We start from the raw sequence: 27,318 nt of genomic DNA, 5'->3' as shown, positions 1-27,318 counted from the left end.
CAGCCATCGGAATCTCGGAACGAAGCATGTCAAGGTGGGCCTACCCACGCGACGCGACACACCCGTGGACCTTCCCGTCTTTGCCATAGACGCATAACACCAGCACATCTCGACAGTTTCCACGACCGGGATCATCAAGTCTTTCTAGGTCAACAAATATCTCCTTAGCACATATATCCCCCATCCAACAGCCCAAAATGCCCAAATCCATCCTCCTAATAAACGGCCCAAACCTCAACCTCCTCGGCACGCGCGAACCCACAATCTACGGCTCCACATCCCTCTCCGACGTAATCGCCTCCGCACACAAACAATGCGCCGCGCAATCCACAAACTTCGCTCACATCCAATCGAATCACGAAGGCGTCCTTGTCGATCGCATACATGAGGCACGCGGCAATGTCGACTTCATCGTCATAAATCCAGGCGCTTTCACACATACGAGCGTAGCGTTGCGAGATGCGTTGGCTGGCGTGGAGATACCGTTTGTTGAAATACATATCAGTAATGTGCATAGGAGGGAGGCGTTTAGACATCATAGCTATCTGAGTGATAAGGCGGAGGCTGTTATCTGTGGATTGGGGGTGTTTGGGTATGAGGCTGCTATTGAGTTTGCGGTGAGGTACCTTCGGGAGAAGGATGAGAAGAAAGCAAAGCTGTAGATAATCGCATGTGGAAGACTGATGCGGTGCAATAATATTTGATTATTAATGTTGGGTGGTTTCGGATTGTTTCTCTCGCCTACCAGCTCAATCGTGCGTTCTAGTAAAGCCCTTCTTGATGTCCTGTCGCGCCTCGAGGTACGTTTGCAAAGCTGTTATAGCTGGCAACAGAAGCATGACCACGCTCAAAGTCTGGCCAAACCCCCAGACATTCTCTTCGTCATCTTGCAGTCCGCAAAACTTATCCGGATCCTCTGGCCTTGCAAACTTCTGCGTGAGCACCAAGATGGCGGACAGTATGGCGAGTAGAATTTGGACTACGAACGTGATTGCTGGGTTGAGGAAGAGGTAGTAGATGCATTGAAAGCCGAGCCGCGCTGGGGAAAGCGCTCGAAGCGAGAAGCCCTTCTGCTTTTGTGTCGAGTCTGTAAAACGGCGTACGAGTGCTTGTAGTGATCTCTCCGAAGACGACGATGACGGTGATTCCAGTCCTCTTCCTTCTGGGTCGTACAGAATGCACACCAATGCTGTTGAGAAGCCGACGAGAATGAGGAATAGAGGGACAAGGAATGAAAGCCTCTGTACACGACTTCGTACCATGGATGTGCCATCGTCGCCTTCGACGAGGATCGGCGGCATGGAAATCGCGGCAATCATGGAAGTGAGTAGGAAAACAGCGAAGAATACGACGAGTGTGAGGCGGATTTTCGCAATGAGCTTGTACTTGCGGAAGTATTTGCGGAGCGTTATCAGAGCGGCGAGATGAGAGGAGGAGGATAGCGCACACACGTAGAGGATAAGAACGAAGTGGGAACCTTGCACTCGGAAAGAGCCTTGAGCCACCTGATTGTGTTCTGTCAGCATGGGACATCTCGATGGAAAATCGAGCGTACTTTGATCCATCCGCTCAGGAGTACGGCATAGCCTGTGATGAGTTGTTGATCGCCGAATCCGATGATGAGTGGGTCTAGAAACGGTCGCCACGCATAGTGCTTCTTCCACTCGTTCTCCAAGAAGCGCTCACGGATGTATGTGAGCGGCGCTCGAGGTGTGAAGTGACCTTTCGTATCGAAGGCTTGATCGAGAAGCATAGCGAGGATGGACGCGAACGTGGTCATGAAGCTTGCAATGACGAAGGACAAGACGACCTGCAGTGTTGTCAGCTTGAGCCTAGACTAGATGAATTAGAGTACTTACACCGACGCCAGCAATGTCTGGCTCTGCTCCATTGGCACAATCTCCATCCCAGGTCGCAATACTATCGAATGTGACCCATGGAGGTGCCATACACTGACCGGAAGTTTACAGCTGGACTTGCAGTGATCTAAGAGTCGCGACCGCGATGGTATAAGGTTATGCAAACTGCCCAAACAGGGCATTGCGAGACGCCTGGAAAAATGCTAGTGATAGATGTATGCGAAGATGGAGGGCGTTAGGTAGGTGAGGAGAAGGCGGTGAGAGAGGGAGAGAGGGATCGATGTGCCTGAGGTGAACCGGAAGTACTAGTTCCCAAGGTTGCCGGCATTGCACGTGTCACCCCGAGGCAAGCGTAGGGGAGGAAGGAGCTATCACCGAAGCTCGCGTTAGATGCAACCCGAGAGACCCTGAAACAACAAAAAATCCACGTATCGAGCGCAGATTCTGCGTAGAATGGCTAATGTAGGCCGTTCGCTGGGTATCACATTCTATCTATAGAACCTACTTCACTTTTGTTTGCTCTTCGCCTTTACACGCGCAGCCAGCTTCTTGATGTCATCCTCACCATCTACAGCATCTTGCTTAGATTTCTTCGTCTCTCGTTGATGATCTGGCTCGTCGTCCTCCGTGCCTTGCTTTCGCTTCTTGCGGCCCTCTTCTAGCAGCGCCTTCATAGCAGACGTCTCCTTGAACCTTGGGTTTGTGGGATCGATGGCAAACTCATGGCTTTGGTAGAGTTTCGCGAAACGGGGATCGGTGGTATCGATCTGGAAGTTGTCCTCCACGATGGGAGCGTTCTTTTTCGCTTTCTTGCCCTTCTTCTTAGCCTTCTCCGACTTGACGATCTCGTTCATGTCGAAGTGACGCAGCTTTGAATCGTCTTCATCTGCCATAAGTAGTTCCAGGTTCGCTCGCTCAGCTGCCGCAGCCTGGTCCTTTTCCTCTTGCTCTGCCTTCTTCTTGGCCTTCTCAGACTTCTTCGACTTGGGCTTGGAGGCTTTGGCAGCTTCTTCGGGATCAGAAGCAAAGAAGGGATCGTTGAAGGGATCGTCATCGTCCGCAGCCGCTGGGGCATCGGCCTCCTGCTCGACTGGTGCGTCGGGATCGCGTCCAGCCTTCTTGGCTTCCCACCTCTCTTTACGTTTCGCCTTCCTTTCTTTCTCCTTTCGAACGTACCTCTCCATTGTAGTCTCTTGCAGTGGGATGTCATTTTCGAACACGTCACCATTGCCAGCTCCGCTAGAAAGGCCTCCCGTGAAGGTGATCTGCATCTCGCTATCCGGCTTTGGGAAGTCGCGATCCCGTTTCGCAGACGCCTTCTTCTTCGTTTTCGAAGATTTGCCAGGTGCCTCCAGTCCCAGGGCCGCTCTGAGACTTGCAGCTTTGTCCATCTTTGCTGCTTCTTCCTCATCCTCGGACGACGACTGGTCAGAGCCCAAGTATGCTTGCAGCTCGTTCTCGTCAATCTCCTTGCGCGAGAAAGCACGCTTTTGTACCTCCTTCCGTGTCGCATCATCGGCGTCCCAGGTCAGCTTGACTTTTGAGTGTGTGAGCGCATCCGTAGAAAACTCATTAGGTTTGTAACCGTCCGGCAGCTTTGCGCATTCGTCGTGGGGATCTTGATCAAAGGTTGTGCCGTCGGGGACGAATCGCAGGTCGAAGAAGTTGGCGCTTGTCAGATACTCGCGGCCATCGAGGTTGTCGTAGATGGACTTTGCGACGTTCGCGGAAGAGCATGTGATGACGGCATAGTAGTAGCGTAACCGGTCGAGCTGGTAGGCTCGCAACTTGGTGGAGTCGAACTCTTCGCCTGTCTCATCTCCCTGTAACTCTTCCCTATTTTGTTCCTCGTCGTTCACCTCAAAAGCGTCGGAGTCGTCGTCGTCGAGCGCGCTAATGTTGTTCTTGTCCTTGTTGGACGTCGAAGCAAAGATCTCGCGAGGAGGTCCTTCGATTTCTTCCCGTTGTAGGCGCTCCATACCGAACTCGCTAGGGTATATGACGACGTTGAGAATGCGTCCATCAGCCGGAACAAAGGAGTTTGCTACGGCCATGATGTCGGTGGCCCGTATGTTATCCCAGTCCATGTTCACGGCAGCCAGACGTGCCGAGATGTCGCCCGTCGGGACTTCGTTGTCGTCACCGGCGAGCTCGGTCTGCTCCTCCAGCTCAGCCTCATCCTCTTCGTCGCTCGAGCTTTCGTCCGATGAAGACTCTAGTCCACCGTCTCGGATAGGGTCGAAGCCTTGCTGCTCCACCCTCTGCATCTCCTTCTTGACCGCCTTGTCTCGCTTCTTGTCGGCCGGGCGTACTAGCTCGGGCTCGTCTTCGGCTTCATCTTCGTCTTCGTCGTCTTTGTCGTCGCTATCGGCGTCGTATAACCGGTCAATGGCCTTTTTGCCAGCCTTCTTGTCCACCTTGCGGCCGTATTTGTCGACCGTGGCCTTGTTGTAGAAGTCGGGGTCGCTTTTTAATCGCGAGAATCGCGGATCAAGCTTGGTCTTGGTGTGCTTCTTCGATGGGAGTCTGAATTTGGGGTCGGTTTCGAAATTTGCGAATCGCGAGTCGTCTGTGGAAAGATTAGCGCAGTCCTCGGATGACGCGTGAAACACGACTTGCCCTTAGGCGCGCTGGCCTTGGCGCCCTTTACAGGTATCGTCTGTCGCTTAGGGAGAGGCATGGTGGGATGCGCGTGTTGGTGCAAGCAGTGGGGAGGCGCGCGCGGAATTGCAGCTGTGGAACTCGAACCTTTTCTGCCGGGCGGTGGCAGATCGGCGGCGAAAAGCGTGCATTGGTTACCGCCGCGGAGGTCATCGCACGCACGGTCAGGGATTCGGCAGCCCGATCTGGGGAAGCTTTAGCTGCGTCACCCTCGAGAGGGGAAATACATCACACGACTGTTCCGGAAGCCTCTCCGCTGTCTCAACAACTTCTCCGCCTTCTGAGGAAGCTGACATTGTACACGCATTTCAACATTCACGTCTAGCTGAATACATCCCAGATACATCACCATGTCTCAACTCTCCAGACTTCTCACGTAAGTTGACCGCTGATTCAGAGCTGTCTAGCTTCAGCTTGTATCTAGCGAGCTAGCTGGTGCTGACCCTAGCTTGCAGTCCTCGCAATATGACTTTGTTCACTCTGGCTTCGCTCGGCAGCGGTTACTTTGTTGTCAAGTCCAAGACACTCGCCGACAGGCAGAGAGCCCGGGTCGATGGAGACTACACCGTCACGGTCGACAGGTCAGGTACGATATGTCAATTGCATTGAGATGATGCAGCGTTGCTCCGAAACACACGATCAGTAAAACGTACATTGCGCTGACTACTGGCTATAGGTGGCGGCATCTGAGTGCGTCAGGAATGACCATCAAAAGAAGCAATGCAGTTTCTTTCTTTACACAAACAGCGTTCACTACATTTGCAGCGTTTCAAGCTCGGCGTCCTTCTTTACCACCTCGAATACCAACAAAGAACATAATGCGCATAGAAACGACACTCATTCCAACGCTTGTGGATGATGGACAAAGCGAAAATAACGAGAATAACCTACCAGTTCTGTTCGACACGTTGTATGCAATTGCAGTGCTTCCATGATGTCCCCGCCTTTTATACGACTTCTACTATGCTTTTTCCGAGCGCGCGACTCTAACAATGGCATGCGATGCGAAGAATAAGCCTGAAATACTCCGAAAAAGATCCTATGCGCCGAACATTAGTTTCAAGTTCTCTCGTACCCGTGTCGGGCGACCCGCATCCGTTGGTCATTACGATTGGCCCACCTACCCGATGCTAAATATAACCCACTCAGCCTCAATCGAGAATACCCTAAACACGACAACAGAGATGAAAATAGTATGACGTCCTTTCGTACCTTCGGAGCGCCAAAGATCCGTCACTGAGCATATCCACCTTCAATCTGTCAAATGTTAACCGCTTCCTTGTTGGGCCCACTGCTGGCTCAGCCTTTGCGGAAGTTGTTGTCAGCCGTCTTTCTGAATCCAGCCAATGAGGCCAGACTCCATCAGCATTGATCATGGGGTTTCTCGAATACGGAATCAGGACAGCCGTCCAGGCTTATGTCACCGCTTTTACTTATAGAAAGACTTTCCATCCGTGCGCCAGAATGGTGGAGCTGCGAATAGATATCGTAGGCCCTTCCGCCTGACGGGAATCTCACTCAACCACTCCTAAGTTCTCTTTGTGCAGCTTCATACACCTGCTGACGGTTATCCACTCTCACATCTACTCGTGCGATCACATATCGATGTCCTGCTAATATACTTACCACTCTTGATCCGAACGCGCAACACAATTGTCAACATGGGTTATCACGATGTCGCTGGGCATGAAAGACGGAAGCCTAGGCAAAAGAACGAGATGCCAGCACCATGTCAATCCAATATGTTGGCGGCAGCAAGTCATGTCCGCAGACTATTCGAGAGCAAGAAGTTCACTTATGCTGTCATGGGTGAGCTTGCTTTACTTTGCTTAGGCCATAGGTGTGAGGTACGGAATATCTTCATTGCGTACGACGACAAAGACTGCAATCGAATTAAGAAGAAGCTAGAGGGGGATCGGCGGTACGTAACATATACCTCCCTCAGAAATGACCGGCTGACAGCGACAGGATACAACTGCCAGAGGGCCTAAGTCCCTTGTCTCCTTCCAAGATACTAGTACAAACCGGACCTAGCTTCTTAGATACCGGATGTACAAATCCAGCGATAATAGAAGTGTCTCTAGTACCATCTGGTCAGTCAAACCTGAGCCCGTTGTGGCATTCTGCTAATCGTGCGCAGGCTCGTGTGAGACACCGCCCAGCGGGAACCTTGCGAATAATCTCGTACTATTGAGTCTCCGAGCCGATGGGGTGTTGAAAACATATTACGCGTTGAACATGCTATATCTCGTCAGAACACTGCTGCACTTCTGTCAGATTCGCAGTCTAGCCTGGCAACCACGGGAGGGTGTTTTGTTCCTATGCCAACTCTACAGGAGCCAAGTAGAGGCGATCCGCTGTTACTTGCAACCGAAAGTCGTTGAAGAGAACTTCTTGCGTACAGCTTTCCTCAACAAGCTTCCCGTTCAAGAGCAACGCAAATGCTACCAAACGTTGCTGGCGCAGGAGCCTCCATCACTGAAGACGTTAGCCCCTTCGCAACCGGACGTAACCCACCCTCGATCGCATTCCGCTTCTGGAGTTGCAAGGTCTCAGGGAATTGTGCGCGCCTCATTACCAGACTTTCTATGTCCACCGCAGTCACAGAATGTCAAGTCATCACATATGCATACGGCACAGACGACCTCGGAGCTTGTACAACCTACGCAGACATCTCCACAAACGACGTTTCCGTCAAAAGCATCAACATCCAGATATCGTGTCGTCAGTGCTCCAAATAGCAGACGCACCAGTCCTACAGACCCTCGGTTTGCGCCAACCCCACAGGCTCAGGCATCTAGTAATAAGCAGCTCAAGCTACAGATACCTACATCTTCCCAGCACCAACGCGCGTTCTCTCATTCGGTCACAAACATCGATCCAGTCGCGATGCATCAAGCAGGACAGCAGTGTTTAAAATCGCGACCTGTCTCTACAGGTACCCGCATATCCCAGCCTCCAGCAAAACATGCGCCCATGGTCACAAATCCCCCGATGCCCGGTACTAGTTCCAGACATCAGATTCCGCGCAAGACCCCTCCACAAAACTCAAGTGCCCCTGTGCCAGAGCAACGGTCGAGCAGACATCACGTAGTGAATCCTGATGGCAAAGTACAATCGTGCGACAAGTCGCAAGGAGAGACGCAAAAACTGCATCTTGTGGGATCCAGAGGGTTGTATCAATCACCGCCTACTTCACGCAAGCCATCAGCAGCCATCAACAAAACTCATACGGCATCGAATACTTCACTTGCAGCCTTCGAAGTCAACGGAGCGCCTCCACCCAACGACATCCTCGCGGAGCTCTCAGCAAACATCGATGCTGCGCTACAAGTGAGCAATCACCCATGCGCCTCTCCTCCACCGGCGACGATACAACCACAGGATATGAACAGACCCTTAGTGCCTCGCGCGCACTCTGCTCCATTCACTACATTGCCAGCAAGTCTTTCAATCGGCAACGAATCTCATCGTCACTCCGCCACACCACAGACTTCCGTCCCAACCGGTTCCATAACGCGTACAAACGCATTGAGATACTCACAACAACAACCTTCAGCACCCAGTCTTGCGTCGATCATCAGCGACGGGCTTGCATCACCGACTCTCACACCTGCACCTTTGTCATTTTACAAAGCATATCAGCCAAACTCTGCGCCTGCATCGCCACCGAATTTGGACATGTCACCGCTGGATAGCGCGTGTGCTGAATACAATTCTCAGTTCGCCAACTTCGGGCAGGTGAAGGATGTAGATGGTATGGGACATTACTTTGCTACGCATAACCATACTGGCACGCATGCCGTTCGACCTGTGAGCAAGAGTTTCGACTCGAGCCAGCTGGCCATGGAGTACCGGGCGGCATTGCCGGAATTTGAGGATGGGTATGGAGGCAGATAGAAGAGTGATCGAAACATTCAGAATTATTTTCCGGCACGATACTGCCCAGTGATACCACAGAGGGGGGTATATGCCATATCAAACAACATTTATGATCACATTCCTGCGCCTCTATGCACGTGACGAGAACCTTATTTACAATGGTACATCCTCCATCATCTGCATAGCGCCTTCTCTTCCAACTGTAATAATAACATCACCCAGCGTCTTCGTCGAGAAGCCCGCTTCCGAGTATCGGAAGTAGTAGTCCCATTTCCTCTTGAAAATCTCCGCACCTTCATCGTCCATTCCTTCCTTGGCCTTCTCCTTGATAAGCTGCGGCTTGATCTTGCCCTCCCAGTTGTCCAAAAACTCTTCTCGCCATAACCGCAGCGCCTTCGCGTAGTGGGGGCCGATGTTTTCTATGCTGTCGACGACGAGCGAGCCGCCTGAAGCGGTTTGTATACTGGCCACGAGCTCGGAAACGGCGGGCAGATGACCACCGGGGAAAATGTATCGGCGGATGAAGTCGTCAGATTTGGCGTACGCTTCGTAGCGCGCATCGGGCATCGTTATGCATTGGAAGCATGCTACACCGCCCTCCTTCTTGAGAAGCTTGTCTATGCACTTGAAGTATGTGACCAGATATTCCTTGCCCACAGCTTCTAGCATCTCAATTGAGACGGCCTTGTCGAAGGGTCCTGTTTCCGGCACCTCCAGACTGCGGTAATCGCAGAGAAGCACTGTGATCTTGTCCGACATACCAGCTTCTCGTATCCGATCTTCTGCCAGCTCTTTTTGCTCAATCGAGAGGGTGAGGGATGTGACCCTGCAGCCTGTCCGTTGTACAGCACGCATGGCGAAGCTGCCCCATCCTGTGCCAATCTCCAAAACGTGGTCTGTCCCCTTGATGTGTGTGTTGTCGATGAAGCGATCGAGCTTTCGCATTTGTGCGTCGTAGAGGCTTTCGCTTGCGGATTTCGGGTTCGATTTCGGTAGCCATATCGGGCACGAGTAAGTCATGTCTTGGGAGAGGAATGCGGCGAACATTTCGTTGGAGATGTCGTAATGTGCGGAGATGTTGAGGCGCGCGTTTTTGAGGTTGTTGCTGCCTCGTACCAAGCCGGCGAGGCCAGAGGAAATTGCGGAGGTGAAAGTTGAGCCATTGGAGAGGTAATTGCGGTTCAGGATGAAGAGCTATAAATGTAAGCTGAATGCGTGTGACCAAGCTCAGTCCATGCAGCAGCTTACCTCGAAGAATTTGGTTAGGTCTGGAGTTGTGAATTCTCCCAGCATGTAGCTTTCTGCGAAACCCTGGCACCTATCAGCGCGAGCTCTTTCGGATGGTTATGAGTGTTTTGGGGCGCACCATGTCTGCAAACAGTGCCAATCGCACCCAGAACTTCTCGTCGAGCACGTTGAGGAAAGCGATTGGGAGTCCTTCTTTATCAGATCCAAATGCCGCAGTAGCCTTGCTCGAGCCGCCCTCAAACAACACCAGCTTGCCATGCTTTAGGTTCTGAAATTGCGAAAGAGTGCCATTTTTGCATAGATTCACCAGTGGTCCCCAGGCTTGCGATGTGACTGGACTAAGTAGTGAAGACACGGCTCCCGTCACAGAGCTTATAATCGCCATAATTCAAGATGTGTGCGATTCGCGCAAGCCTTGAAGGTTCAATTGGAGGGTCCTCGAGCGCAAAGTAGGGGTACTGGACAGTTCCTAGTTGAGAGAAGCGTGGCTTCAACGCGATTCGCAGGATGAGGGTGTCTCAAACGGACTGAGCTTGGTCACACGATAGGAAGCTGCAGAGTGGGCTGGCGGTGGAGGGAAATTAATGCGTCAATCGTCCAGAAGCAATGCGACAATGGTATCGTGAACGCGCCTGGAAGCAAGACTGAGAAGAAAGTCGAGTAACGGTAGCTGTTCGGCTAGTACATGGCGCCAGAGTGCATTTGAGAGTCCAGGTAGCTCGCCGTCATATCGCCGGAACGGCCGAAAGCCGACACGGTGCGTCCGGTTGCGCCGTTTCGAAGCCATGCGTGTTGCATTCTGTCTGAGGTGCAGTATCGGGCGAGGAAACCTTGCCAATTCGAGTGATCTATGACGCCGTCGATCCGCCTAAAAATCGCGAACGGCGTAAGATCAATGTAATCCTTCCATGTTCGCGGAGTTCGAGGCCATCCGAATGGCGTCCGGTGCAATACGCCGTCGTATTCATATCCGTTCCTGGCGTCTGGCTGCTAGTACGTGTGCTCAGGTAATGGTGGGATAAAACGTTGGTGGGTGAAGACAGCCGCGGTGCAGGGTCCATAGAAATGTTCCGCCGGCATGCGTGAGAGGGGCAAGTTATGCAGGGGCATAACTCATCACGCGTCTCAGCCTTGCAATCGCAGGTCTACTTCGAGTCAAGGCAGCCAGCGATAACAAATAGTATGTATATTCTGGAGCTCTCCATGAGCGCTGCGGGCCTTAGAAGTCTGTATGGTAGGTAGCATCTGACCGATCGGTGAATCTACAGCCACGGCGGCCGCGGGCTCCGGGCTGCACTAGAAGGGACCTGGAAGGCGTAAACTTGGCGACGGGCAGACTGTGGTGATGTCCAGAGTTGAGTAAAGGAGGGAGGATGGATGGGGAGCTCATCATATCAAGCCAAGACCGTGTGCTTGCCTGCGGTTCCGTCGTCATTGTGAGCTCGTGAGCACCCCGTTCAAAGATGATCCGTGCTCCGCGGAGACACGCTACGGCGCGTCGACGCGTGCTCCGTAAACCACCTTTCACATGCTGCACTCTGGCATACTTCCATGCAATCGAATTAGGATATCGCTGAACACTCGAGAGAGTACTTTAAGTTCACCATACACACAATCGCCGATATCAACAAGCCATCAACATGCTGTCGATTCAATCCTCCAAACCTCAAAAATGCACACCAAATCTGCTCCCCGCGCGGATAAACCACAATGGACCCATCAACGACGCAGAACGATACTGGAAGCCTGAAACAGATGACAAAGGTAGCTCTCAAACCCAACATTGGTATGGATACCAGACCTAACGTCCATCTAGGAAAGCGACACGCATACTTCCGCGGTCGACACCTCCACGGCACGACGCTACCTCTCCCTCAAAACTACACCGGCGCTATCCTGCATGTGACCGATAAGCAAGTACCGCAAACTCGAACGCAACCACAACAGCCTGCAGATGAGGACGACGAAGACGCTGAGGTGGAAGAGAGCATGCCCGTGGAAGTCAAGATAGCGGAACAAGTCGGAGAGTTCGACGAGGTCATAATATGGGGTCATGGTGGCGAGGTGGATGGAAGTGGAGATGCCTTCGTTAGAGGAATGAACGAATGGGTCGGGTTTGCAGAGAGCATGCATGTTGACGAGGAAGAAGAAGATGGGGATACAAAACTGGAGAAAAAGAGCGCCTAGGACGATGTCTTGGAGTTGTAAAGGTCATATCGAATTGGGAAGATAGCATGGTAGGATGGCGTTGGATAAAGATACCCACAATGCCAGAAGGTTCAGGTCGAATTTGCTCACACGTTCGCCTCAGGTCCCCGTGAGATCCGAAGCAGTCTTCCCAGCCTACGCGCCTGGACGATCCCCATAACTGGCTCCCCAATTCGCCCAACGAAGTTCTGCATCGCCTCGCAACCAAACCTAGCCATGCTTTGAACCGCAAACGCATCATTCACGTATCTTGTCCACAGATACATGCACAGCAACATCCCACATGACAAAGACATCATGCAGCGACCTGATGTCCCGCAACGTCGCCGGCGCATTGACGTCAGCCGCATTCGCAATCTCTTCACGTCGCCTGTCCGATATCCAGAAACGAAGCCGGCCCATGTGCGGTCTTGCGTATTTGTTCCACATCTTGTTGATCCCCTCGGCCAGTACATTGAGCCTTTGCTTCTCTTCGATCGGGTTGGTATTGGCGCTGGGTTGCAAGTGTACGTTGATATAGTTGGTCCAGACGCGCTGGTATCCGAGCGTCATGTACTGTGTGTCTGAGTCCGTGTGGCCACCCCCGGTAGCCTTCTAGGCGAGATGGAAGGTTACTAGGACTAGGAATGGAGTCGTGCCGAAGAGGCGTGCGTGGAGGGCCGTGAGTGCATGGGAAAGCTCTCGCTTTTGGTATCTGCTGAGGAAGTGGATGTGGTGGATTTCGTAGTGTGGCATTGCGGAGTCTGGTTCGCGATGATACGTAGGGGTAATCGTCGCAACGGTCGAGAGATAAGAAGGCGGCACGGGGCTGATGTGCTAGTAAAGCAAGGAGGGTGCGACGCTTAGGTGACTGGAATTGCGCGCGTTTGGGACGATGGTGAGGTTAGGTACCCATAGGTGAAATGCTGTTATCCAGTTTGTTGATGACGGAAATCTGATGGATAAAGTTTTGCTCAGACCTCTATACCAGACTTGGTTCCTGTTGTTCGATACCACCATTGCAGTCACCATGGTGTTGTAGTCACTGCCCATGCTGCTCACCCACGCCTTCCAACCTCTAGCCTTGTCACAGCCTGTACACCACCAAATCAACCCATGTTCATCTCACCAACAAGTGCCCTAAGATTCGAGTAGTGAGTTTGCCAGAATCCCGATTGGGTCCTCTTATCCTTTTTGTCAGGTCAGGGTTCTTGTCGGTTCGGCTCAATGCGACCCGCTCCCACAGCGATTAACCGCGCGGCGGACTCACATCTGGGTTCAAAACATCCCACGTGCTCGCCACAACGTTGCGCAAACCTAACGATGGGCCGACAGAACGACTGTGGGTCAGGTACAGGCCGGCACATCATTTTTCGGTACTTGACGGGCGGGAACGGTCGATCTTAGGATTTATAGCAAGGGAGGGGTGAAGTAGAGCCGAATGCATGGGACTCTCATTTTACACATGGTAGATGGTATCGTAAACTTCCACTGAATCATAGCCCTCCGCAAGAGTATGCGACGCAATGTAAATTTGCATTCATTTGCATCCTTAGTACAACGTGCCGCAACCTCATAATTTCGACTCCCCATCACCTTTCATACCAGTGTCTGAGAAATCCACGAAGCTCTCCTCGCCGCTGAAATGCCTGTCATCATCACTCGTTAGCCACTTGCCGTGACGTAAGGTTACGGGGCTATCGGGAGGTGCTCGTCAATTGGGGTGTGTGGGAGCTGAATGTTGAGAAGCGTCGATGCGATACCCCAACCGTGTGTTGTAGGTTCTGACCTTGGCCAGTCTTTCCTGTGATAGGGAAAGAACCTGGATGTTATAAGGACGCAGCACGAGATAGAACGACAAAGAAACAGCATTGCACTTACCAGCCTCTCTCCGCTCCACCTGAGAGGAAGGATGTTTCGGAGTTCAGTTCGCAAGTCCAGTTTCCCGCGACGCCCTTCTCTGGATCGGCTGATCTTCTTACGTACTTTGACAAACCAGCAGTGAAGCACTGGAAATCATCTTCATCAGGGTTTTCTGGCATCTGTCCAGTGAGTACCCGACCGGCTGCTATCATAGTCGCGGCATGAGTGCATAGCAAGACAGTCTTTGGCTGTTCGGGGTCGTTGTCTAGAGTTGTGACAATGTGATCAAGTGCGTTCCTGACACGCTCATGGAGCTCAACGATCATCTCGCCGTTGGACCCTGGCATATGTACAGATGCATACTCATCGTCAAGGTTCTGGAAGTGAGGTGTCAGGAGCTTGAGGTGCGGCGGAGTAGGATGTTCGAAATGTGCGCGTCCAAAGAACTCGCTATTACGCACTCGTCAGCACAGTACCTACCTCTGTGTCACTCAGTATGCACGAACCCAATACCGCGATCGATCCGTATCCTTCCTTTTGCCTTGCCCTCCTTGAATAGCTTGTCACTAAACGGCTTGAGCGTCTGCAGACACCTGTAGAAGGGGCTAGAATAGATTCTGTCCACTGGCGGTTCGATCTTGCTCAGGTACTCGGCTAACTCCTTACTCTGCTCCACCCCTTTGGACGTAAGAGGCGGATCAGTGGGGATTCCGGTCGGGGTCGCCATGGACGCGGTGTAGATACCCGTTTGGGGATCTACGGACCAGTTGGCGCGAAACTAGATACCCCGGAGGACACGTTAGAAGAATGCGATGCTAGGGGAAGGATCTGCATGTGCGAGTGTGAAGGGTGGCGTTTCATGTGATACACGCGAAGGTGTAGGCAAGCGAGATGTTTGCGGAGGTGATGCAAGGACGGAGATGGCTCAGAAGTAGCTGCCTGAAACGGAAGAGTTCCCTCGACTACCTAGGTACAGTGTAAAAGCATCGGAGGGCGTGAAGTGCGGTGACGGAGGTTAGCTTAATACGTACCGCGTGCCGGACGATGTAGATGACCTCTATCATGGTTCCGTTGTCTTGTTACCCCGAGAGAGTTTGTGTACCGTAGATGTTTATCTGATCGTGCGCTGTGCTTGCCGTTGGGAGTACGAGGTGGTTCTGTAATCAAGGGGGTAGGTGCTCGCCAGTTACCTCGGTAACTTTACCTTTTCGGGACGCTTTTGGAGGTCTCAACGTTGGCAATGAGAAACTTGGTGAGTGCAAATCGAGAGACTTTACAAATGCTGCAGGAATTTGACTGAATCTAGCGGCTACCATCTAGGTTTTGTAGTACTACTGCACGTTTGAGAGTCGCATGGAGATTCGCAATACTGCTTCCGCGCAACAAACCTCAAGGGCTCGTCATTCCCAGGTAAACAACTATCCGTCAACCTAGACAATCACCCAGCACGTGCCGCAACTTCTCGCAAACTCAGCAAAGGCCATCGATATCGAGATTTCCGGCGTCCGACAATGAGCCACTCACGCAGCATTTCTATCATCGGTCAGGCCCCCACGCTCGAGCCGTGCCTAAGCGCTTCCAGCATTGACATGCGTCTACGCGAACTTCACATGCGCATGCACATGCGACAGAACTGCAGGACCTCGTACTTTTGCAGTCGTAGCTCAGGAACGAGCCGGCATCCAAACAATGCGCACCCTATGTCGCTACTCCTTACGGTATGCGCAAGCGCAGCGCAGGGGCACTTTGCATGTGCGTGTCGCTCGTTGGTGGTATGCTGATGCGCAAGCCACGTCAATGCAACATTGGAACGGTTGTAACGTGTTTTGGCCGGGGTGTTTGGAATAGACTCGAATCCTGCAGGAATACGAAGGACCTGGCGGACGGAACACCGCTATGGTGAACGATAGTAGGTAGTGACGGGTTGGTTCTTATCCTTGCTGTTCATCTGCGCTTCCGAATATCTCCACAGTACAGCTGGCTTCCGCGTTCACATGCTGTTTATACCCGCGACTAGCGGGATGTTTCCTGGGGCCAGAAGCGCTGTCACGATAGCGGCAAAGAAAGCGATGATTGTGGTACATGGACTAAAGTCCTTCCCAGGTGACCAGGTTACGCCTGGGCTGGGTTACAGGTGTCTGGGTATCATGTAGCCTGCTTGTAGAGGGTGTGCGAGGTGGATGCACCATCGCAAAGCTGCATCGAAATGAAACCGGAAAGATTCTCGCACTTGTGTAGTCGAGCTGTGGCAGTCGGTCACATCCGGTCGTGGTGATCCAGTTCTTCGGCCGCTATCAGCGACAGCATCCGATCGATCGCCTTCCTGTGTTTGCCTGAGCAAGCAAGCACCTGCCTTCTTGAATCGCATTCGAAACCCTAGAGGGCTTGATCCTGGCGACGATGCTGCAAGCCATCGGTGATCACCAGACGGATACAATGGTTTATTACCGCAGTGCCATCCAAGCTCTGCCTTGAAACGTCCAAGGGTAGCAACAATGTAGCGCTGGCTTGACTCTCGGAGCAAATACGTCGAGAGCCTGGGGATAATCAGCGTAAAGTTCGACTACTGGACAAAACTAGCGGCAATCCGTCTCCATCAGGTTGGATTCCAGGGTTCATTTGGTAAGAACGCGTCTGTGCGAGCAGCTGGTACGCTTCCAAGCTTCTGCCAGAAGGATAGAACTCCGGCCAGTCCCGACGTGCCGTAGAGACACCGCTTGTCGGGACCGGGACGGGATCCTTGAAACTTACATGTATTGAATGTTCATGCGTACTGTCCAAGAAACGTATGTGAATAAACTCCACAGTCATAGAAAGGTATTGCAGCGTACATTTAGGTTTCTAAGGGTGCTGGAACTGGATCTCACAGCTATCTAGGTAACCAGTGACGCACTGTCGTAGTCAAGATCAAAGCCCCGGACTCCATCATGAGACAGCTGGGATTCGAGATGACTTCCTCCACAATTCAGGAAGTGGTCGCGTCACTGCTGCCCAAGAATCTGACAGCCGCCGGCCCAAGCGTTGCAATCACATAGCACTGACGGCGCAACGAAGACGGGATGGCAGTGAAGTACCAGACCGAATTGAGCAAGACCGGGCCAGACGCCATCATAGCTAAGTAATTAGTACATGGCACATGCTCTCAGTTTTCTCGGCGTGCATCAGTGGGAGGGGTGCTACATGTCAGGGGTCATGTTGGTATCGTGCAAAGATCGAAAGATGCCGTAGACCGATGTAACGCAGCAGTTGTTCGTGGCCGGGCGGCCCCGAAGGATAAGTGCGCAGACTTTGTAGCAGTTGCGCATGCACTGTTGAGTGTAGGATTTTTCTTGCGCGGCCAATCAACACCAAGCCTGCGCGAATTAATGAACGGCTCAACGCTAAGCCCTGCAGCTGCAGGCAGACGAAGCTAAAGCGTTTCTAGAAGATCGTGGTGGCATCCTGTAGCGTTTCCGTTACTGACAGAATCAAGGTCCATGGAGCTGGTGGTTGATGTCATTCAATGCCTATGCGCCATCATGGCGCTGCATGTCAGTGTTCCTTCGTCTGCTTTCACGTGTTACCATTGATTGGGTAGCCAATTCTCACGTGTGTGGTCTATTGGCTATCGCTTCGTCACATGCGCGTCCTGCTAGTCTGAAGGGCGGCTGTGACAGTGCGCATAGAAGACGCATGGATGGCTGATCTCGAGTTGCAGCATGATCGACGCCCGGATGCATGTATGTGGGGGCGTCTCTCATACCTTAACAGCTTCTTGAACCCACTACGGCCAATTGACCCACATCTAGTAAACACGAGGCTATAATGAACACAGATCCAGTGCGGAGTGGTAGCTTCGAGATGTCGCCACAAAAGCAAACATCCCGCACGGGTATCTAGAGAATTGACGTGGGATGAACTGGGCGATGTTATGCACTTCGCAAAGTGTTCGCCGATCATCCTCATAGACCCCATGCCGTTGATGCCGATGGTTTCGTTGCAGCTTACTATCGGAGACAGCCAGGTTCCGATAATAGGCATCATGGCAGCCGCTACACAGTATTCGCAGAACAAGGAAGAAGCAAATAGACAGCCACGCAGGAGTCGCCTTGTGAGGTGGGCATCTGACTGGTGCGCCACACCAAATCATGCCAATGTAGTGATCACGGTGGTGGAATAGTAGCTGATAGCAACGGGGATGGGAGTGGTCGATGGGGATTGAGAGCAGACGGATGAGCGACGTAACAGAAGAATTAAAGACTAAATTATATGCCGTATTAAGAGCGATCGGTCTTGGGGCGCGATTGTAATACCAATCGACTATTGGGGATTCCAAACGTCGACGAAAATACGCGCACTATTTTTGCATGGTGCTGTGTAAAGGATATTCATCAGCGCCCGCCGCGTGTTGACGCGTTGAAGTCTTCCCAGTCTTCCCTAGCTTTTTCTCGGTGACAAAGACACGCAACACGATGAGATACCTGACAATTAAGAAGATGATAATCGCGGCGACCAGGATGCCCACTATGTATGCTCCGACTAGCCCAGAAGAATTCTTCTGAAGGTCAAGGAAGGGGTACACATAGAAGCCTTGGGTGGCATGCGTGAGATAGGCCAAGCCAAGATAAAGAGCCAACAGGAGGATAATTGGAATCAGGTCGAGCCAGGGGAGTCGCTCAGTTCGGGGGATAACTATCTCGAAAAGGGCGTACGCCGAGTTGAGAGCATGCTGTGACGTGTTTGACCAGAGAGCGAAAGTGGTGGGGAATTGACCCGCAAGAAGTGTCCAGTAGACAACTGTTGTACGTTAGTTCAGCGTGCCCAGACAATGGATGCTGCAAGCTCCCCAAACATGATGTTGCAAGGAACACGAGATTGCCTCGAGGTGCTTCGGCGCGACTATGGCAAAACGTGTTATGTAAGTTGACTTACTGGTCACTATCCACGGATAGACTACAATGGTAGAGTAAAATATGCTGTGCGCCACCTGTAGCGCTTTGGGCCATCGTGCCAATAATGAAGTTCCAGTAAACCAGTAACTGCCGGTATGCACAGCGGCAAAGGCATAGTAAAAGGCGAGACCCCAATACGTCAGAACCGTGAAGAAGGAGAAGGATTGCTGCGAAGCGTCGGACCTGCCGTGGGTACCATTCCAGCCAAAGATGAAAAAGAGCGTGGTAAATGCGTAAATGGCCAATAGCGCGCGAATAGCGAAGAGGGCGGCTGGTGGGAGAATCCACGAGGTTACAAACCGCGTGGGATCAAAAAGGCCGGCGTACGGTGCCGTCATTCGCTGACCAATAGCCATGCTGGGGTTGTTGATTGGGATCCTTGTCGAGTGCCACCAGACTGGTTGTCGTGTCCTCGGAACGTTTCCGACGCGGTGGAATCTGGGTCGTGGGTAGTGCGCGATAGATGACGCGAGATAATTCGCGATGGAGATGATGCGACGTGGTGTCGCGAGACGGCTGCAAAACTCGTTCACCCCCAATTTCCGAGGCTGAAGCTGAAAAGGGCAGTCACCGAGCTGAGGGAAACGCGCTAGCAATCGGCGCTATGTCGTGTTCGGACTAGCACCGGTCGCCGAAAGAACTGACAGGATCGGCCGCGGCTTCGTAACATTACCGCTCTATCCCGGTCTACCATCACGTCTGTGGGCCCGTCCGCTTCAGACTCCCACGCTTGTAACCCCGGCAGCAGAGGCGAGGCACACTCCCACTTACACCCTTACGCTCCCTACGCAGGGTGGCCAGGATGAGGCCTGCAGCGCGCTTGGGCACAGGTGGCTTGCTCGTCCCTCTGCCACTGCCTTCTTCTTTAAGACTACGGGATGCCATCTGTTTGGAATGATACTACTCAGGATGATCACCCAACTGAAAAGCCATCTTCCCAACCCGTTCAGTATCCATCACTATTCGCCCGCTTTGCTACGTATCAAACATCACCATGAGTGACAACAACAGGATATCCGTACGTCTGCATCTATCACCTCCTAAGCACTCCGCTAACGGCTCATAACAGAAGGCACAGAATCTTGCTAGGATCAGGGACAACCAACGTGAGTAGGTTCCTTGCACGACGACTCATCGTCAGCTGTCTGCTGTCCAACCATGAAGAACGGCGATAGCTTGCAGCCTGCAAAACATCCAGACGTCTCTGTGTAAGCATCCGATTTACCGAGGATGTTCGCTAACGGTACTCTTTTCAGGCCGATCACGCGCTCGCCGGAAGGAGTATCTGCATGAGCTCGAGGCCAAACTGCGCAGCTATGAACAGATAGGCATCGAGGCCTCTTCGGAAATCCAGTATGCTGCCAGGAAAGTACTAGAAGAGAACCGAAAACTCAGGTCGCTTCTTCATGGAAGAGGAGTCTCTGAAGCGGAGATTGTCGCTGCACTTGAATCGACGTCCGATCGACACTACAAGCACACCTCTGCCGCCACCAGACTGCACGCCATGCTTGAGTCAAGGGTCAATACCAACACGGCCTCTTCGACCAGTTCGCCTATACCTTCATATACCAGAGCCGATTCGTTATCTCAACACGTCCCATCAGTGCCGCATGCTACTATCTCATCTGCACGACCGACAACACTCAGTTGCAACGATTCGCCCAGTCCAAGATCCGTGGTATCAAGTATGGGCACACCACCACCAGCTTCATATCCAGCGATGCACTATACTACTCCAATGACTCCATCAGCTGTTCAGATCAAGTCAGAGCATGTTCAGTACGACTACCCTTACGAGCAGACATATAGTAGCGCTTGGGCCTACTCGAGCGACTGCAACTACACTGCAGAACCGACCTCATATCACAACAACACCTCATCATGTGTTGACGCTGCCAATATCATCCGCACAATGCGATCTGGTGTTGGCCCTGAGCCGGAAGTCGATCTCGGATGCCTCACATCAGACCGTCATTACTACGTCGACAACGCTACAGTATTCAACATGATGGATCGATATTCTCAAAATCATGCGACTATATGAGACGAGACGGTGGTCAGTTTGCGGATGCGAGTGGGAGGCGCTCCGTCATCACCTACCTGGCCGATAGCGAGCGGAGCTATCGGAGACCAGTGGCGCCGCTTGTTGCGTACGACACTACGGTGGCCCAAGCCCATATTGACGACTGGAAAGGTGCCTGTTGTGCTCATAATAGTCTCTTCAGTAGTATGTCGAGTCGAGACAATCTCTGGGAGGGTCTGAACAATGCATTGTGGCAAGGAAAAACTTTCGCAGACCCCTATCGAGACCCTGCCACCGATACGTGTCAGTCCACTTCACTCTTTCGCCCAGCACTACGAACGCCATGAAAGAAATCAACCGCTAGCACGAAAGCGATGCCGAAACTTCAACTCTTTTCTTTGTCGACAGCCGGCGCATGACCTCTCGCCTTGCTCAGTCTATGTTCGTATGATACATTTCAGATACTCCATTCGACGCCAGCACGCCAGCACCAAGCCTAGAGGACTTGGAAATGATCCACTGAAGTTTGTAAATAACGTGTACAAATTACTATTGTAGCCTCTATCGGCGAATATGATGATTTCATCATCGCATTCCCTCCATATTCGTCACTGATGAAACCAGTCTCGTATCTTTTTATTCTCTAGATAGGCCGTGTGCACCTAGTCGTCTTCTCATGTTGGCACGGTTTTCTCTAGTTACTGTCTTGCTGGTGGAAGACGGCTAAGTATCTCCCTTTGTTCAGGCAGCTAACATAGCATGGGTGATGTTGGCAAACCCGGCATGTTCTTCTTGTCCTCTGTAGACAAAGGGTCATTCTTCAAAGAACACATACACAGCATATATCCGACGCGACATCTGTATGGGTCAAAGTTTCAATCACATATCCATGAATTTTATTCTTGTCTGACACTTCACATCCATCGGTATCGAGGTTCCATCAAGATGTCTCCAAAACGGAAGAAGGCAGGACATGGTGACGACCCACCCAAGGCGAAGAAGACCAGATCAGAGGATACTCCTGACGACGATACAACCAAGACTGATGTCAACTGGTTCATACCAAAAGAAAAGGGCAAGAACATCTACAAAGAGAAATGCGCAGCCGAGTATGCCCAGATTCTCTATGAGAAAGCGCGAGAAGAGATAAGTCCGCAACAAGCACCTGTGTTAGATCCGCAATTCCGGACGCCAGTATTCCAAAAGAATGGCAAAGATCTGCGAGCGGGAGACAAGTACAGGCCCAGCGCGTCTTTGCGCAACCTGTTCAACGATATCAAGAGTAGAAGCATTGCTAAGGAGGAGGGCCATAGCATCGCTCATTTCCAGCAGCAGTTTGGCGACGACGCAAACGTTGCAATAGTGCTCTCAAGAGCGGAGAACAACGCTACTGTTGTTCTAAATGAAGACCAACGTTTGGAAGTGTAAGTGTAGATAGGTGGCTCGTTGTCTCCAAGCTGATTGGATTTAGGACTGTGAACGATGTAACTGCACATGTAGATTTTATCAGACGAAACTCATCAGAGGATGGCAGCCCTATCGGGTACTTTATTCAACTCCCTCTCAATACGTCAGTCACAGTAAACGGAACTACATACACCAACAGCGACGACTCATCGTCCATGCCTTTTTACATTGGGCCGCTCGAAGGGTATGCGATCATTGAACTACTGTCGCAACCAGCGTTTTTCTTCAGAACTGCAGCAAGCTTAAAAGACACTTTCTCACACAGGGCGGTACCTCAAGAAGAGCTCGATCGTCGCGATGGAAATGGGGATGTTGCTTTGGGAAATACGAGGGTGAGATGGAGGCCTATTGGAGCTCCACCACCGCCAGCGGGATTGGGAAACCCGGGCATCGCAGAAGAGGTAGAAGAGGAGTCAGAGGATGACTTCATCGACACATTCACCGATGAAGGAGAGCCGATCAAAGATCTTGATGCGTATATGCGAGCTCAGCTGTTGTCTCATCAACAAAGTCGATATCGCGAGCTCGTTCCCAGAGTTCTTGCTTCGGTGAACTATCGACAGCAAGAAGCTACCGGATTCAGTTACCAGCACGAAGGACAGACTTTCAGACCCGGAAGGACGCTGTTGCAACCAATCGAGGTGGATGGGAACCATCTATTGCTCGCTGCTCGAATACACGCCGACAAGCACATCACACTCGAAGTCCTAGATCCAATGACGTGGCGATCAACGCTGTCTAGTCGCAAAGCTATCGATGAACACATCAGGGAGACGTTGCGAAACTCCACATGGTGGCGGCATGTCTTTGACTCGTTAGATCAAATGGAAGAAAACCTGCCCGAGGCCACTATGTGGGTACCGGCTACTCAGATCACGACAGGCGATGGCAGCCTTACGTACACCGTCTTGAACGCGTGGGCGCTGGCGATGGGCCTCGCGCCGAACCCGTCGTTCACACCCAGCGCTCATGGTCACGAATCGTTCTTCATCCGGGCCCAACAAATCTTCGATCTGGCCCTTCAAGACACGTTGAATTGGAGGGTATTGCTCGCCTTTTTCCGCTGCACCGGATTCGTTAAGCCCAGCGAGGGCAGCGAGAATGATGAAGAGGCAAATCTCCCGCATCTATCAAGGCGATTTGATCTTTGTAATCGCTCCTTCCAGAAGCTGATCGCTCGCCAAACGGCAGCAGACGCCGCCGCTGAGGGCAAGAAGATCGATATGGAGCTGTTCACTTTGGGACTCGAGCATGGGATGCGCCATGATGTAGCCTTCGCTGCCGATTCACTAAGCGAGCTCGAACGGACCAACCTCACTTCCATCGTCCGTGATGGCCAATGGAACTTCGCTGACACAGAGAAGAAGCTGAAAAAGCGTCTGGACGAACACAAAGAGCAGAAAATGTCGGATGTGTCGTTGCTAAAACCAACACCACCACCACCACCACCTCCTCCACATAAATCGACTCCAGATACCGAGGAGATTCCGGCCGCCTTTGATCCTTGCAAGCATCTTCACGAGCAGATCAAATTGCTCGAAGAACAGGGGAAGATTGAACCAAAAGTCGGAAGTGAAATCGACGAAGCATTGCCATCCAGGTGGAGTCAAGCTGTCTTTGCATATATCGAGCCCGTTGCACGAGCTATCAACCAATTGCTCTCACCTGAGCTGCCTAAGCGGGGCTTCACGGTGGCAGACCTGAATGGTAGTAGCAGATACGCAGATGATTCTGGCGTCTTGGACACAGTGGTTATGATAGTCTGCCAACTGCAAGAACATGTCATACTGGTAGTCTTGCAGCATGAGGACACATCCAAAGAAGCTCCTGATGTATCATGCGTTATGGACTCCGCACCATGGATTGCCACGGCGAAGGAGCGCATCCAAATCCACGACCTACTGATTGAGGCGGGGATGTTAGCAGTTGACCCTACTGCAGACAAAGTTAAAAGTTTCATCGGGCCAGTACTACAATGGATGCCGGGACCTCAGCAAGCACAAGTAAAAGAAGCTGGGTATTTCGCAATCATGAGTGCATGGGCTGTACTACTCGGTCTACCCATCAATCCCGAATTCAGCATAGGCGCAAATTTCTACGACAGCGCACTTCCTCTGCTCCAGGCAGTAAAAACAGCTCATGCAGACTGGAAGCTTATCTGGGCGTTCTTGCGTTGTGTGGGTTATACACAGTCCGAGCAGCCGCCTGCGATGCAGCGTCGTTTCAAAGCGACAAGGCCTGCTCGTGGCCCCCGTATCACCAGAGGCAACAGAAAGACAAAGCGTTCGATTGAGACTCAGGCTTGCCGTGACATCAATTATTCGCATTTTCCAGTGAACGCGGGTGTAGCGCATACTGAAGCCTTCCCATGGGACGACTATGACAAGCCGGATAGGGCAACTCGTATACCCGAGATGATCAAGTCTGGACAGTATCCAGAATCTCTGCGTTCTAAAGCAGATCATACCAAAAAAGATCCCCCTCCTGTTCACAAGGAGTCCCCATGCGCTCAGTTCCATCGCAAACTCAAGGCAATATTAGAGGATGAAAAGATCAAAACTGAGCTGCAAGACTTCCGGCATACTCAGAAACCCACTAGTAAGTTTGGTGTATGGCTAGAGGATTGGGAAGCATCACATGCTATTGCTTCAGTCACGTTCGCAATCACATCGAGTCAAGATGATTCGCTTGGGTTTGGTTTCATTGCCCAGACACACCTCCACAGTATCAGAAACACGGTCAAAATTGATGTTATGCGGACGCCACGCCCTGGAAGACCACTGATTACGCCGTTACTCATCGAAAACCATATCGTATTACTGGTGATCCAGCTTGATGATAATGATAGCAAGCCTTCGATCTCCGTACTGGACTCAAAAGCATACCACATGACAGCAAAAAGTCGTGCAGAATTACACAGATGGGCGTGGAGATTGGTGATCATGTCGAAATGGAATCAGGGAGTATTTCCTATATCCGAAATGAAACTTCACAGACCTGTACACGCGACCTGGGTGCCAGTATCACAGCAGCCTAGCGACAACGAGTGTGGCTACTACACCATCTTGAATGGCTGGTCCCTCGCGCTTGGTCTGACACCAGATCCTACGGCCAACGTTGAATGGACAGATCAATTCCACAGCGACTTACAGGACGTGGTTCATCTTGCTCGCGTTGGACGGGCAGATTGGAGCTTGATCTACAATTTTCTTAGATGTTACAACTTCGTCCTAGATGGAGAGGTACCTCCTGATCGCCGTTTCGCCCAAACCACAGCGCTCTTGAAGGAAACGGATGTTGGAGAAGTACAAGAAAACATCGTCAGCATCGAGGACGTCCAATCCGCTGACCCCAATACCAACACTCCGGATTTGAGCCAGATGAGACAAGCCAATAGATTAGCGTTACTCCCAGGAAGGCGACACGGCCTCAGCGCAGCATTTCCGTCCGATAAGTGGAGCTCAGGTGCTCGAGCAGATGCCAATGACTTGGCTCGCAATGGCAAGCTTGAGCTCAATGCCAATGAAGCCCAACTCCGAAAAGCTCATGCGGATCTGCGTAACGGCCGCGGGCCAGTCCTAAGAGCAGAGCTTCAAAAAGCGGACGCCAACTATAAGCAACAAACCCGACATGAGTTGCTCAAGACATGCCAAGACCATCTAATTAGGTGGCATACAGGTATCGACTTGCTGTTCCATGAACGATCTTGTGCATTCCTCCATGATACATTAAACTTCTATCGCTACATCTTCCAAGAAGACTTCCTCGGTACCGTACTACACAATGAAGCTTTCCCGCCCGGAGATTGGAACAAGTATCGAGAAGCTTCCGAAATCAACTTGGCAGTCTCCGCTGTCGTTGCAGCCATTGATGACTTACAATTGCAAAAACACCAAACGAGTGTCCCTGGTGTACCCTTCGCGGGTGGCTTCTCTCTTTCCACGAGCACGGATATCGCCATTGGTGCGGGCTCATCAGTTTCACGCCCCAGAAGATGTTGGCTCATGCCTCTGAGCATCATGGAAGGCGGCTATCTAACTAGGATCAACCAGTGGCGCCAGGAGAACGGTAAGAAGATTCCAGAGTCTAACGGTGGCGCACAGGGGCACCATATACTGGTGGTTTTACAAGAGGAAGAGAAAGCAGAAGGGGATGAGGAAGAGAGTGAGGATGAAGAGCAGAATGAGGGATTAACCAAGACTGGTTTTGCGATGTACTTCTATGACAGCGCGCCGGAAAATCTGAAGGACACACTGGTAGCTGAGGGAGTTGCAGGGCCATTGCCCGATATCGTGTCAGATATCGCTCCGGGGCTCCAATGGCTTCAGCATCGTAAAGGCGAAAAGAAGAAGAGCTATTCAATTTTCGAGGTACCCACTTCAAGGCAGCCGCACGGCGGGTGGCAATGCGGGCCTCACGTTATCATCAACGCGTGGATTCTGGCTTTGGGCCTACGCCCTGATCCTAGCAGAGAGTACAACGACATCGTATACCAGGAACTCCACGTGCTCGCGCGTGCCGCTGTAGTTGGACTACTGGACTGGCGAACTTTAGTCGCATGGATTTTCTGCCACAAGCTTGCTCTCGAGAAGAGTATGGATAGCGTGACACCTGATCGTCACTTCAGGACTACAGGATTCTGGGAAAACGAAAACGCCTTGGTTGATAGAATCCGAAGTTTAGAACATAATGATGACCTTCTTGGGGCGATGTCTCAGAAGGAGATGCCTTATGACAGAGGTAACAACCCTGTGCACGCAGGAGCTAAGACACCGAAAGACGCAGGGGATGGAAAACAAAAAGAAGGAGAAAAGGCGTATCTTGCAAGAAGCTACGACGATATAGATCAAGAAATCATCAACCAGCCTAGCTGTACGAATGGGAGACTGAGGGGAGGAGCTCGGACGCTTTGCGGAGCTGATGAGGACTACGATGTTAGTATGATCAGCAGTAAGAAGCGGAAGTCGCGTGAGAGAGCCGGTAGCAATCGTGACATCTTACGCGATCCACACGAAGATGGGGATATGGAGGTGGCAGATGCAGCGCATCCGACGCCTTCAAGGAAGAGGCGGCGACTAGGCGATAGCTTATCGTTTCTTGACGCATATTGAGTTGAGCGTTATTGTTGTATTTGTATCGCGAATGATGTATGTTTTGAACGAATCGATGAAGATATGATCGTGAGCACCACCTGGGC

The 27,318-nt window shown here is 51.8% G+C and overlaps 8 protein-coding genes across 8 annotated transcripts; 3 read left to right on the top strand and 5 right to left on the bottom strand.

Annotated features, from left to right (window-relative positions):
- Positions 1-197: 197 nt before the first annotated feature.
- Positions 198-662, top strand: J4E84_005247 (uncharacterized protein; the record flags this gene model as incomplete). Its single annotated transcript, XM_049387844.1, has 1 exon — positions 198-662. The coding sequence occupies one exon, from the start codon at positions 198-200 to the stop codon at positions 660-662; it is 465 nt and encodes a 154-aa protein (XP_049244084.1).
- An 87-nt stretch (positions 663-749) lies between these two features.
- Positions 750-1,949, bottom strand: J4E84_005246 (uncharacterized protein; the record flags this gene model as incomplete). Its single annotated transcript, XM_049387843.1, has 3 exons — positions 750-1,505; positions 1,556-1,810; positions 1,860-1,949. The coding sequence occupies 3 exons, from the start codon at positions 1,947-1,949 to the stop codon at positions 750-752; spliced, it is 1,101 nt and encodes a 366-aa protein (XP_049244083.1).
- Positions 1,950-2,365: 416 nt separating this feature from the next.
- On the bottom strand, positions 2,366-4,539 carry J4E84_005245 (uncharacterized protein; the record flags this gene model as incomplete). Its single annotated transcript, XM_049387842.1, has 2 exons — positions 2,366-4,428; positions 4,470-4,539. 2 exons carry the CDS (start codon positions 4,537-4,539, stop codon positions 2,366-2,368), a joined length of 2,133 nt encoding a protein of 710 aa, XP_049244082.1.
- A 4,016-nt stretch (positions 4,540-8,555) lies between these two features.
- On the bottom strand, positions 8,556-10,035 carry J4E84_005244 (uncharacterized protein; the record flags this gene model as incomplete). The annotated part of the gene is made up of 3 exons (XM_049387841.1): positions 8,556-9,596; positions 9,651-9,713; positions 9,769-10,035. 3 exons carry the CDS (start codon positions 10,033-10,035, stop codon positions 8,556-8,558), a joined length of 1,371 nt encoding a protein of 456 aa, XP_049244081.1.
- Positions 10,036-11,290: 1,255 nt separating this feature from the next.
- On the top strand, positions 11,291-11,837 carry J4E84_005243 (uncharacterized protein; the record flags this gene model as incomplete). Its single annotated transcript, XM_049387840.1, has 2 exons — positions 11,291-11,414; positions 11,467-11,837. The coding sequence occupies 2 exons, from the start codon at positions 11,291-11,293 to the stop codon at positions 11,835-11,837; spliced, it is 495 nt and encodes a 164-aa protein (XP_049244080.1).
- A 1,877-nt stretch (positions 11,838-13,714) lies between these two features.
- Positions 13,715-14,427, bottom strand: J4E84_005242 (uncharacterized protein; the record flags this gene model as incomplete). The annotated part of the gene is made up of 2 exons (XM_049387839.1): positions 13,715-14,150; positions 14,207-14,427. The coding sequence occupies 2 exons, from the start codon at positions 14,425-14,427 to the stop codon at positions 13,715-13,717; spliced, it is 657 nt and encodes a 218-aa protein (XP_049244079.1).
- A 3,609-nt stretch (positions 14,428-18,036) lies between these two features.
- On the bottom strand, positions 18,037-18,987 carry J4E84_005241 (uncharacterized protein; the record flags this gene model as incomplete). Its single annotated transcript, XM_049387838.1, has 2 exons — positions 18,037-18,476; positions 18,612-18,987. 2 exons carry the CDS (start codon positions 18,985-18,987, stop codon positions 18,037-18,039), a joined length of 816 nt encoding a protein of 271 aa, XP_049244078.1.
- Positions 18,988-21,599: 2,612 nt separating this feature from the next.
- Positions 21,600-27,232, top strand: J4E84_005240 (uncharacterized protein; the record flags this gene model as incomplete). The annotated part of the gene is made up of 4 exons (XM_049387837.1): positions 21,600-22,078; positions 22,126-22,305; positions 22,387-24,719; positions 25,143-27,232. 4 exons carry the CDS (start codon positions 21,600-21,602, stop codon positions 27,230-27,232), a joined length of 5,082 nt encoding a protein of 1,693 aa, XP_049244077.1.
- Between the last annotated feature and the right edge of the window lie 86 nt (positions 27,233-27,318).

This window comes from Alternaria hordeiaustralica, assembly GCF_023758085.1.
Source record: "Alternaria hordeiaustralica strain BMP 2776 chromosome Unknown scaffold_9, whole genome shotgun sequence".
Taxonomy (NCBI): Eukaryota; Fungi; Ascomycota; class Dothideomycetes; order Pleosporales; family Pleosporaceae; genus Alternaria; species Alternaria hordeiaustralica.
This window is presented reverse-complemented; position numbering and strand designations above follow the sequence as displayed.